General features: G+C 35.5%; 1 protein-coding gene across 6 annotated transcripts in view; it reads right to left on the minus strand.

Moving 5' to 3' along the window:
• The window catches only part of HTT (huntingtin), a 99641-nt gene that overhangs the window by 13890 nt on the left and 72370 nt on the right, over positions 1 to 13381 (minus strand). For 4 of the 6 annotated variants that reach the window (XM_064511493.1, XM_064511492.1, XM_064511491.1 and 1 more), the window contains 11 exons: positions 12477 to 12599; positions 10817 to 11030; positions 10451 to 10596; positions 9734 to 9911; positions 9354 to 9449; positions 8246 to 8433; positions 6877 to 7003; positions 5608 to 5708; positions 3072 to 3226; positions 2528 to 2667; positions 2280 to 2362 (listed from right to left, as the gene is read on the minus strand). In XM_064511493.1, coding sequence (XP_064367563.1) covers positions 2280 to 2362; positions 2528 to 2667; positions 3072 to 3226; positions 5608 to 5708; positions 6877 to 7003; positions 8246 to 8433; positions 9354 to 9449; positions 9734 to 9911; positions 10451 to 10596; positions 10817 to 11030; positions 12477 to 12599 — 1551 coding nt within the window. The other 2 variants (XM_064511496.1, XM_064511495.1) reach the window with 2 other exon arrangements.

Here is a 13381-nt window from a genome sequence, read left to right on the forward strand (position 1 = left end):
GAAGTCCAATGCGATTTTCATTTAAATGACACAAGCAATGAACACACAGCCTCAAATAACATTTACATGAACTGCACATCACTTAAATTTTTTGTACCTTGTTCACCCTTTGTAGCTGAACTAACTTTAAATTGTATGGCACAGCAAACACAGCATCACCACGCAGCTTAGTACAGTTATACAGGTGATACCAACAGGAGCTTCTGGCTATAACCTAAAGTATGCACTAACAACTGCACATCATCCAAAAGTCAATATACCAGACCCAAAATCTAAAGCAAAATGTAAATATTTATATTTCATGTTAAGCAAGAAAATGACTCAGTAAGTCAACAGAAGACATTTCTAAAAGTTTTTAAAGCAGAACCCAGTACACCTAATTGCAACTTAACCTTTTTTTCTGAAATCAATCAAGAACAAAATTTTAGATGCCAGGTCTCAGGCTAGATAAACATTTATCTATAAAGAAGAAAACTTCTTAGTTCTTAAGTTTTTATAAAAATTTATTTATAAGTTTTTAATTCATAGATCTTTCAAAACAGTAAGTTTCTTCATCAGTACAAGGCTTAACTGATGCAGTTTCATTTTTTTCTTCATATGTTTACATACTTTCACCCATTTCCAAGCTTCTTTAGATTTATTCATAAAGACAGATTATTTTTTCCCACTTCAAAAGATAGTTTTCTTTTTGCTTGTTCTGTAAGAAGGACCAACAACACAAATTGCATGCTCCTCTGTCAAAGAAAATTTCCCTATGTTGATTTACAATATGCAGCATCATAGTGCACCACAAAAACTCCTTTAATCCCAAGAAAAGCAGTCATTCTCATTCTACACGTACACACCATTTACTGATGCTTGCTAGTTATGGTAAACTGCATCATTTTTTAAATTATGAGCTCTTATCAAGGCTCAAACTGAGGATAAATTTCCATTTGGGCTGAACTCTGATACAAACTCAACCTGGAAGCTAAATACTTCGAGACTGTCATTCTTCAGACAGCTGCTTAGGCTAAACAGAATGGTGGGACAGGAAGAGAGGGTAAATAAAGATTGAAAAAAAGTATGAACAGAATTCATTTTCTAACTACAAGAATTCTTTTCTATGTATGATCCATTCCCAAAATAACTCATGCAGAAATGATATGAATAAATCATTTATATTCAGAGCAACAGATTCAGAATATTCTACACATATTTGTTAGTGCTGTACGCTGTGTACCATGGGGTCAGGATTGCAAACTATTCAGCTGGATCGTACTCTAAGGCTAAAATACCATCAGTTACGAAACTGAAAGAAAAAAAGAAAAAAAGAAAAAGCAGGAAACTTGTATCAGAGCTTTTATTTTAATGCTGTAAGGTTCAGCATTGATATTTGAAGAACTGAATCTTCGGGTATTTGATTAACGTACATGTATGACTTATGCAACATAGCAAAAGTTTTTTTAAAATAATTTCTAGAAATATTTTGAAGGAGTTGAATAAATGGCACATCTGAAGATAGCAAAAGGAAACTGGCACTTTCCATGTTTTCAACTTCTTCCGCTAAAGTTATTTACCTTACATAGCTCAGGAAGTCTTTCTTAGACAAAATAATTCACCTTTACATAATATGGTTTCTCAGGCTAAGCAATGCACACTACATCTAAGATTACTCAAGAAAAATAATGTTATATGAGTTTAGTGAAAAATATGCAATGAGATACTAATACATACTATTGTTCTAGTGAAATAAATACTAAGTTTAAAGTGCATATATGTAAAGTTATATAAAAAATAATTTTCAAGGAGTTAAATAACTAGACAAGAACTGGACTCAGGAATATTTTAACCACTAAATACTTATTTTGAATTAAGGAAATGCAGTTAAACTTATGTCCCTAAACTGGATTTAAATTTAAAAACAAACAAACAAAAACCCATAGCCTATTATATGTTCAATGGTTTTTCCTAAGGACTAATGCAAGCATGCTACAGCAAATTGAAATCCAATAGATGAAGTGAAATCTACCACCGCAAGGTTTTTTTTAATGCCCAAGGCTGAAAAGTACAACAATCCAACAGTTGAATCATGTGTAGATCTTGCACACAAAAGCAAAAATGCTGTGAGAGGTGGGATGGCTGGCTGAGAAGAGTCAACCAATTATAACCTACCCTGTACGTCAATTAGAGCCTTTAGCTCAAATTTGATGTTAAGCAAAGCTGCTTAAAGGGAATTTTCACAAATTATGAGAAAGCATAATAAAAGACAAGCCAGAAGTTAAAGAGTTTTAACAAACCTGTCCCAGTTTATAATCCATATCTCCTATTTCTCGTTCAGTATTGATCTGCAGTAAGAGTTTTTCGTGGCTGATAAGAGCACCTATACAGAAACAGAAGACAAGTTTTTAAAACATGCATGTCTAAATAGATCAGGAACTGGCTTCATTTCCTGCAAACCAGGTTTCAAACAAATTCCTAAAAGTATCTTTTCTACTTCCACATGCAGAAGAAATTCACTCCCTCCCACTCGTACAAAGGCATTTACCTGTAGTAGCAGGAGAAAGTGATGGAACAGGGTCCCAAGCTTGATATAAATGATGAGTAGCAATATTATCTCTCTTAGATACCATTGCTTGGATTTCCTGTTCAACAATTCCCCTGATAACACTTAGCTTCCTCCCAAACCTGAAAGCCCAAGAGAAATCAATGTAAGCAATTTTTTTTCTTAAACTCTTTCATGCAAGTCTGACTAGCTCACTCTACAATATTACATTATGCTTATTTTCATTTTCAGGGATGCTAAAATTGAGAAGTGTTTAAACAGATGCACTCTAAACACTGTTTGCTAGATTCTTACTTAGATATTATCTTTTTCAGATATCATCTTTTAACTCACCAGGTTCCTGATGTTGAGTCCATGTGATGTGCGTGTAAACAGATTAATCTGTATACGCTCGTACTTAGAAAATATAGCCTATATACATTTTTACTATCACCAGATTAAGCTAACTTAATTTATTTAAGTATTAACCACAAGTATAAAAACCACAAGTATAAATATATGCATTTTAGCATATGTGAAAAAATACCTTGTGTCCAGAGCTTTTAAAGCTTTGTTGCGGGGCTGCTGTTCCAAACAGCTAACTGCTGGATTGCCTGCAACAGGTATTGTCATTGCGCTCAGCACCAAGGAAGTTATGGCTTGTACTGCAAGAACATTAATTTGGGTCCTCTCTGTATCTTCCTGTAAAATGAACTTACTGTAATTCGAATTGGAAAAAAAAAAGAAGTCTGAAAGCCCTGAATATTAACATTTGTTTCCTTTCACTAAATTATCATTAACAACCCTGACGACTAGACTTCCTATCTAGAAATCTAGCTGACAGGTAAGCAACACACACAAAGCATCATTGCTGTGGCACCAACAAATCCTTCCATCTCATCAGCCAGTCTGCACGTACTCTCTCTTAGCCCATTAACATTAAAACCTCAGGATGTCCAGTATCACTTAAGAGCTTTCAAAGTGTATACTTCCCTTGTTTTCATCTAGCCTATCATTACCCACTGAACCAAATTATTGAATAAGACCAAATCTAAGTTGGAAACTCTTCAGAGAGGAATCAGTGTTAACTATTTTTAATAATTGCTCTTTTAGGAACAAAACTCAATCTCATTATGAATTTAAAAGTATTTTTCGGGATATCATTCTCCAGAAAATATTTATGTATATATATTTAACACCACTGCAAAAGTGTGAGAAATAAGGCTTTCCTAACACCTTTTGGTTACATTCAATTTATTATTCATACTTAAGGTATTGCCAGTTTTCCCCCATAAGAGTATTAAAACTATACACTGCATGCATTGTACTTTGCCACTCTAAATCATCACAGCTACAATAGTCAGTTTCTTACCTTACTTAAAGATTTCTTAAAATAGACTTCTGGCATTCCACAATGCCAGACTCATCTTCCCTGTGCTGCTGGCAGCAAACAGCTTCTCATCAGTGCATTTCACTTTTTTGCTCAGAACAGTTTCGCATTGGTAGTTTAGTTTGGAAAAACCCAGTTTACTCAAAGTCAGGACAACAACACACAAGCTTGCAGATTCCAAAGTGCCAGGATGCTTCTCACAGCTTTTGGTTTGGTTTTATTGACTGATTCCTTCTTCAAAGTATCAGACCAAACGAGAGTCTGAATGAGTTGTTTGGGGCACGTCATTAACTCATTTCATCTGATCCCTTCCACAAAACTTAAGATGGTAACAAGTTTAATTTTTTCCAGAATTTGATATTTTAGGTCAGAAAATATTAATATATTTAAATTTATAACAATTCTTAAAGTATTTGCAATCTTCAACATATTAATCTTCCTTGGAAAGTAAAGGAACACTATTACCACTCTTCTAAAACCAAACAGCTCTCTACATGGCAAACAAGGAACTACCAAAGGCCGGGCAGCCTTCCATCTGATGCAGCAGTGCCATTACATAGTAAAGAATAATTCAGATATTCTGCAGGCTGCACAATGAGCCATGCAGTCAGTCCAGCAGACAGAAAATGCTAACCCAGGGAAGATGGACAATGCCCTACTCCTGCGGTCTACACACCTGACACCTAGGAAGCAAGGGGAACAAACCTCTTCGTCTGCTACTCAGAATCCACTGCTTGTAGGCACCTGCCCTCTGCGTTCTTTAAAATGCTTTAGGAACAGCTCTGCACCTACCAGGTCAGGACCACTTGCAATTTATAGATGATACAGTTCAGTGTCTGGATTTCAGTGGAATGTATGCAGGAATCAAGTGCATAACTAATCGTGACTAACAATTTTGGGGCGTGGATGTTATAAGAGCCTAGAGGGGAAAAAAAACCTTTCAGGTCAGACAGCTAGAACCTAGTAATTCAGTTGGCTAGCAGGTTAAGACATCTGAAGAGGGAAAGTGTCTTCCTCAATAGCCGCCAAAGTTCACCCTCATGCTCACTTTTGGTATAAATATATTTCTTTGGCTCTGAAAAATATATTTCTTTGGCTCTGACCCCCACATTCATTCTGGTGAACTCTGAGCACTTAACTGAGGCATCCAAGTTAGAAGCCCAGTTATCCAGTGCACAATCTACAACTGGAGGCAAGAGATATGGGCATGCACCTCCAGGGTGATTCATGTCTAGTCAAACAGCTTACCAAAACCCAAAAGCTGCCATTGAAGTTTGACCATTAGATAGCACAGTTAATTGCAGAAGTCAGCATACATATTAACTACGGTTAACTAGTATATTTCTTAAAAGCATACGTCTTACTTGTGGTTTCTGTCTTGAAGTTTTTACTGTTTTTATTGTGCTTCAAGCCAAAGATCTAACCAAGCATAATTTGAACTGTCTGTGTGTGTTAAATGATGGACTAATACAAAGTTGAAAAAACTTTGCTAAAATTTCCCCAGACTATTCACACACTTACACAAGCTTTAAGCCAGAAGGTGGATATGTCTAAACTCACAGGCATATGAAGACAAATATAAACGGAAATTTCTCAGATCAATAGATTTTTGATTGACAGGTTTATTAGAGCTAAGAACATTGTTTCTATAAAATACAATGAATGACACTGTCATTTCAGTGAATGACATTACCTCTTGCTGGTTCTCTTCTTGGTCCATTACAATAGGCTGAGTTACAAGTACACCAAGCAAAGTAGCCCAAGTCTCTTCAAACTGGGTACGGCTAATCCATCCTGAAGAAATATTCAGAGAAGCTGGTCATTTATATCTTACTACAAACTTAAATGTGCAACAGCATTTAAGAAAAGGCACACTGCTTCCATAAATTTAATTTCACGCTGCTTCCTATTCAATTTGGCATTTTTGTACTCAGATTAAATTCATACTGTTCTATTTTAGAGAGTGTCAACCCTTAAGCAGGGTTCTGAACATTATTATTTAAATGGTCCTATTCCAGTTATTTCTTATGTACATTTAGATATTTTGATTGTATAACTTTAAAGCAGTGGGATCTGTCAGGTTTTAACAACATAGAAAAGCATCCAAAATTTGCCAGTTCTCACGAGAAAGGGTTGAAGAGAATCCCAAAGTGATCCAAGAAATCTTCATGCCCTGTGGAATTTTAGAAGCAAAAGGACTGAATTGCCTAGGAATACACTATTAAAATTCAAACACTTTACAGAAGATTTTCCAAGCTGATCTCTAACTCTAGAGGACTGTAAAGGATTCTTGAATAACACCCTGAAGTTTACACTAATGGCATCAAAAGAATTCAAAATGAGAATGCTCTCCTAGGCATTACAGTGGTCAAACAGAAAAACAGTGCCACACCACAATTCAGTCAAAAATTAACCTGTAGAGCAAGGGGGTGGGGAAGACTTTTCCAAGTATGTGGAAAATTTGATGCATTACCCTTGATAGTCTAATCTGTCAAAAAAGACTTGAACTCTTAAGCCTCACTACTCCCCTTCAGTAAACCTGTACATATGCAGGAGCTTTAAAGTTGCAGTATCTCATTTAAAGAATTGTGAGTGTGGTACTAACTTACATTTATAAAATATATATTGATTAAAAAAAAAGCAAAATACAGTTACACATGCTGTCAGTTTGTATGCACCAGAAAACAATGGACCATTCTGTAGCGCGTATTGAAAAGGACTCCCTGAGTTAGAACAGTTTTTAGTTAAATTGCTACAATTTATAGTTTTTCTCAGTACTGAGCCAAACTTAACAGCTATTGCAGCACAATTACTAATCTGCTCTGAAATCTCTCTTCCAACAGAAGAGAACAGAAGCAACAGAAGTCAACAAATGGTACCACATTCAGTTATCTAGTAACTTTACATCATAGGTAAACATCCAAATAAAGCCAACCATGTTCATTTTTAATTTTGTACATACCAAGTGTATTAATCCGATAGATGAACTCTTTAAAGATTTCTTTTTCTTGAAGAAACTCTACTGGGATTTCAGGAAAAACTGTGCCAAAGTCACCTGCAGGCTTTGGTGACCAGCCTAATTTCCAGACCTGGAACATAAAGAAAAGACTATTTATCCAAAACAGTAATAATATTAACAGGACAGCTGAAAACGCATATGCACCATACAAAAGCAATGAGACATCAATAGGAAAAACAACTCTTAAAATACACAAAACTTGGAAAAAGATTAAATACCTAACACAGCTAATACACATTCTACGCTGCTATTACATTAATTTTTTTTAATAACTTATTCTGCATATTTCTCACTATCAGTTAATTATTCAGTCCTACTGTCCAAATTTGGACAGGAAAGCAAAAAATTTTCTTGTTGTATAATTTAGTTTAAAATTTAAGTGATACTAAGTGCCAGGTCATTACTGGACAAAGTAGAAGTGCAATAATGATGCAGAAATGTAATGCAAGGAAAAGAGCAATTGATGGCTGAAAAAGCACAAAGATACATCTGAGAGTAGACAAAAAGGGTCTTGATCCCAAAGATTAATTCCTCTTGACAGACCCTCATAAACAATGCTGAGCAGCTGTGCATGCAGATCAGGGAACACCCTCTTTCTCTACCTCACAAGCCTCTAGAAATTTTTCTGACAACTTTGCAGTTTATCAAAGCTCCTTGAAGTCATTTCACAACACTAATAAAGCACTGAGGCAATTATGAGGTATTCTTAAATCCAGGTTACATTTGCCAAAAAAGAGAGATCAAAATACCTTGTCCAAAGCATTCAAGATGAGTTAGCAATGAAAGGTAATATACAGTCCAAAAATATCTAGATGGCACACCCCAGTACCACGCAAATACCTGAGCTAGTTCAAACACCAGGCCCACCTCAGTACTACTGTATTATTGTGGGACTTTGCATGACACAAAATGAATTCAGTTATCATAAAGAAAGTAGCAATGTGTGTGTTGCACTCTTTCCAGGTTAATTAATCCTGCTGAGCAGGAGGAAGTACTGGCCCTGACAAAGCACTAAAGTCTTTGCTTTCTCTTCCGTCTTCTAATTACCACCTGGAAATTCTTTCACATAAGAATGAAAGGAGTGACTGCACTCCTTTCTAGTCGAATCTCATCTTCCACACTGAATTTTCATTTCATACCTTTACTACATTTTACTGTTTAAAAAGACAAACTGGGTGATCAAACTAATTAAAAGGCTGAAGTCTTAGTGACATAAAAGTTAAGATGCAGCACCACAGGGGTTTTTGTTTGTTTGTTTTAACAAGAAAATTGTTCAACGGTTGTTGCATCCTGAAAACAAAGCATAACATACCAAGGGAGGTACTCTTGTGTAACTGTTCACTAGAGGTAGCCTTGCCAAACTGATGATGATGTTCTTGAGGACAGGAGTAAGGAACGCTGGAATACTGCTGTTTCTTTTATGTCCCAATGCCAAGACAGTCTGTAAACATTCTACCATTTCGGCTACCATTTCACAAGCTGCAGCAATGTGTTTTGTTCCTTTAGTAGGAGAAAAATAGAATCAGCGTTACGAATCTAAAACACACAAATTAAAAAGATGCAGAAAAAAACCTTGAAAGCACTAAAATGAAGATTATTTCTACCGAAAAGGGGAAAACCACACTAAGGTTGCAGACAAAGATGTATTCTACAGTAGTTCAACTAGTGAAAGAGTACTCCTATCACCCTCCCCGCAATAGCTTGCCATTGCCCTAGCGCTGAAGATTACCAAAACCCAAGATCTGTCAGACTTGCTCACACGCCAGTTTCCTAATCCTAACCCCAGCAAGAATGAGCCACATTGTATAGAGAATTTCTGCCGAACAGTTTAAAATGACCGAGCACATCTGTATTATTAGAAAGCATTCTCATAACTGGCTCTATACTAAATCTGATAAGCAGGTGATTTCTGTAGCTGGTTGTGGATATATAGCAATAATGCCTCCACCAGCACAGCTGGATATGGAAAACAATGTTTGCCTAGTCTCACAGATCGCACTTGACCTTCACCCCATACAATACCCCTGAATGCAGGAAAGCAGATAATGAATATTTCTTCTGAAGAATGGAAACTTAAGTGAACTGCACCTCTCCACATGAGACTTAAGAATGCCACAACACTAAGACAAGTATTGCCTGAACAGTACATGTTGTACTTGCTCTGCAAAAGCTCAGGCTACAGAGTATAAACAGCTGACAGGACCTCAAAAAATAAAAAACCTGCTTTTATGTTTAGCTTTCAAGAAGAAAAGCTATACACGTTAAAAATAAGTCAATCTATATTTAGTAAGCATTTTTCAAACATGGATATAGTCTCAGATAAACTCTCATTGATATTAAAAGTAGTAATTGAAAGGAAATCTAGAAGTTTTTTCTTCAGTGAAAATCTGAGCCAAACTTGGAATTCACTGCTTACTTACTCTGTGTGTTTGAATCAGCTTCACCCTCACTTAGGCCTTTTGAAGTATTCTTCTTTCTTTCTGGACTAAGAAGCTGATTTCCAGGTTCAACTGCAACTGAATTAGAGAAAGATTTTTTAAAAATACAGCCATTGCGTATCTCATATTCAATTTTTCTCCTCAAAGCCAAATAGTTCTTACATATTTATATTTCCAGAGTATCTGCCAAGTTCAAAAGTAAACACAAAACTTTAAATGTGAAATTAAAATAGTAAAAATAAAGTTTCAAAGAAATAATTACAAAGGACTCACAGGAAAGATTCTAGACACTTAGCATGTGGTCAGTGATGGCTGACAATTTATTAAGAAAACTTTCTCATAGCTGTTCAAATTAGACTTACCTGCTTCTATTATAAATCTAATGCAATTAATTAAGGAGCAAGCATATGTCACATTAACTGCAGAAGCCAGCAAATTCCAGAGATTAGGCTGCTGTAATGTCAGACAGCAACAATCCAGAGCAGCCTGAAGATCTATACTTAGTGGAATCTGGTCATGTATTAATTGCCATGATACTGCCTATGCAAAAAAAAAAACAAAAAAAAAAAAACAACAAAAAAAAACCATTAATATCAATTCTCCCAGTATATGACTATATAACCAAATTTATTTTATATTCAGCAATGCCGAATTCTTATTAGCAAGTTGTATAAAATATATTCTGTTCTCTCAAAAAAGATTCAAAATACAAGAAAATTACAAGCGTTATACAGGGAAAGGGGGAAAAAAAAAAAAAACCTTTCTCTACTCATTTGCCCCCAAACCAGTGCAGGGCCATTCTCCCAAATGCCAAGATCATTCTATTATTCAGTCAACATCTCCTTGTGAAAAGCTGGCCTTGTCCCATAAGCCCACCTGATTTTCTAGCACATAGCTAATAAAATAACTACTGAATAAACTTCCACAGCAGGACAAGAAAGTTGCCCAGCTCAAAAAAAACAAAACAAAAACAAAAACAAAAAACAAAAACAAAAAAAACCCATGGTGATCAATTCAAGTCAAAGTTGCTTATTCTCTCAACACATTATCACATTTTTAATTACGCTGTAGTTTCTTACCTCTACTGACATAACTATGAATTTCAGGATGTCACGCTCTTTGTCAGGAGGAACGCGGAGACCAGCTGGTAGTTTTGTGAGTAACAACAAATACTGAGCCAGTGCACGACAAAGTGTCATCACAGACTGATACATCACCTCATCTCCTATAAAATAAGACTGGATGAAAACTAGCAGTTTGCATTTTCCCCCCCCCTCAATAAATGTTTTTCAAAATTATTTCATAGGCAGTCTTACACCAGGTATCTTGGGTTTTTTTGTTGTTTTTTTTGTTTTTTAAATAGTAGGTTCATGTATTGACAAGGCATCTGTAAAATACCTTTGCAGAGAAGAGAATAAACTTAAAAAGACCATTGTTTCTATTACCGAAGATATCGCTTAGCTTTTTCCAGTAGGCTGATGGCTCAGTTAGCAACAACGGCTGGAAAACTTGGTGGGTGGCAGGAAGGTTTTGTACAATGGTAGACACGTGATCCAGAGTTACTCTCCGGGCTGTTTCAAAGAAGCTGCTCTTCTGATCTCTTGAGATTTCATTCATACCAAGGCTTAAACAAGGAGCTAGCAAGCTTAGGTTGAATTCCTGAAATCAAATAAGTAAATAAAAAGTAAAGAAATTGCTCTTAAAGAGCAGCTAAACATAGGAGGAAACCATTCTGGCAAATTAATATAGTAAGTGAAAAGTTAATATGACCCCTGCTCTACTACAGTGTAACAATGCCATAATTAAGATAATATTTGTCCTGTATTTAAATTCCAAACACCAAGAGATTTTGGGGGGTGGAGGGGCACCATCAATGCACTTCTAAGTTTCCAGGGCAAGCTGCGAATAAAGCTTAAGCATGATCAGTATACAAGAAATTTTCAAGTATTAAGTTACCTCCCTTTTTCCTTTTGCCCAATCTAACTCACAGAAGTTATAAAACTACTTTTGGTGTAACTTGCCAAAAGCACGACGAGGCAGATAACCAACATGCAATTCAGTCCAAAACATTAAAATCTGACAGAAGTATCAGCACTTGAGCACAGAGCTGAAAAGTGCGAGCTGTTGGGCTATCTTCAGAATATGACTGTTATAGGACATGATCAGTTGCATCCATGTTGAAGCTCAGGTGAGCTTGTAAAAGCACAGACAATTTGAAATCTATATTCAACCCTATCAGCTTTTTGATATGCAAGTTGGAACAAGTCACTGACTGATTCTTCTGGCTTGTACAGGAAAGATTACCGCCATTACTCAATTCACAATCATCACAGACATAGTTACTTTCTCCCTAAATTAAATTAAATTACTTTAAATTGAAAAGGCAAGTCACAATTTAACCTAGAAGCTTTCAAGCTTTCATTATTATTTTGGCACTCCAAAAGTTCTTCTACTAAATAGAATTTTAAATTCTAAGAAAAAAAGTAGTAAAGGTATAGTTTAGTTCTACAGCTCTACATATGAATATTAACCTTGTTTTCCCTCAAAATAGAAAACCGTATCTTTTTTAAAAACAGCTTTCCACTGTTATTTCTGCATGCCAGCAGCAAAAGTATTGTAGGAAATTTGAGCAAAACGTGTTCCAAGAAAACTAAGAAGTCACTAAGTTGCCCGTTATGCTGGATCTACAATGTGTTTTCTGTTACGAGCACATTACAAGTACATCTAGCATGGGTATTTTAAATATTATGGAAACATATGGCCTTGTAAAATACTGTGCAGAGAAATGACAAAATGATGTAAAACTATAAAACTGTATTTTTGTGAATGGAGTACATAGAAACTAACCTTTAATTTCACTCTATACTTCTAACCTGTACTACTAGAAAGCTAACATTCACTTTTGTGTCCAGGGATGCTGTTAAAGATATCCACACTATTTTAGCTGTCCAAATGGAGGGAAATTCAAGAAGTGAACCATCAGTATTATATAAATTTAAAGTGTTTACCTTTAAGACTAATTTATTAATGCTACTAATAAGGACATTAGAAATAATTTACTACAGCGTTTTAGGCTCAATGTGTTTCATCTGGCAAAGAAGTTACCTTGCTGGCCATGAAGGAGTTCAGTTCAGGCTCAGGAATCCTATTTACCAGCTCTGCACCTTCTAGCAGTGCTGAGTCGGACTTGATGCAACACTGCGATCTCACTAGTGACACATACCAGTCCTTTATTAAAAGGAAAATTAAATTTAGTATGTATTTATTTTCAGAAAATAATATATTTCACGGGCAGGGGGATGAGGGAATTGCCCATTGGCATTGAATTGTGGTCCTTATAAGAAATCACTAGGCCACAACAATGTCAACAAAACTTTCAAATAATAAAAAACTAAAAAGAAAAAAGCTGCTAGGAGAAACAGAAATGAGAAAAACATAAGACAAGGCAAAGTATATACAATTGATAAATGGACAGTCTTAAAATACACATTTTTTGGTAAATTGCCTATAGCCAGAGAGACTGAACTGGAAAGGAAGAAAAAAAGAAGTTCAGCATGTAGCACACTCATATGAGGATCCTAAAACTGAGGAGAATGTCTAGAAAACAAATAGAATACTCAGTAGTCAAACAAACATCAGTAATAGAAAAAAAAGATTACGACCAAGGAAGGAAAGTCTTCAGAATCACTGACCAAGTAACTTATCAGATGAAGATAACATCTATCTTACAACACTTACTGAAATGAATGAAAACCACATCACTGAATATTTACTCATTAAGCTATTGGAGATGAGCCTACAGGAATTAATCAATATAACAGGATAACTTGAAGAGAAAGCTATGCTCTCCAGCAGAAGATTTAACTAAATATAAAGAGCCTCAGTTATTCCTTTTTTGTGTTTATTTGTTGCAAATAGACATCATGAATTAGCTGATACCTAAATAGAATAAATTCCAAATAAAATGCAACTATTCAGCAGTTGTGGTAGAAGTATGCTCTACTGCTTCC

This window comes from Dromaius novaehollandiae, chromosome 4, assembly GCF_036370855.1.
Source record: "Dromaius novaehollandiae isolate bDroNov1 chromosome 4, bDroNov1.hap1, whole genome shotgun sequence".
Classification (NCBI taxonomy): domain Eukaryota; kingdom Metazoa; phylum Chordata; class Aves; order Casuariiformes; family Dromaiidae; genus Dromaius; species Dromaius novaehollandiae.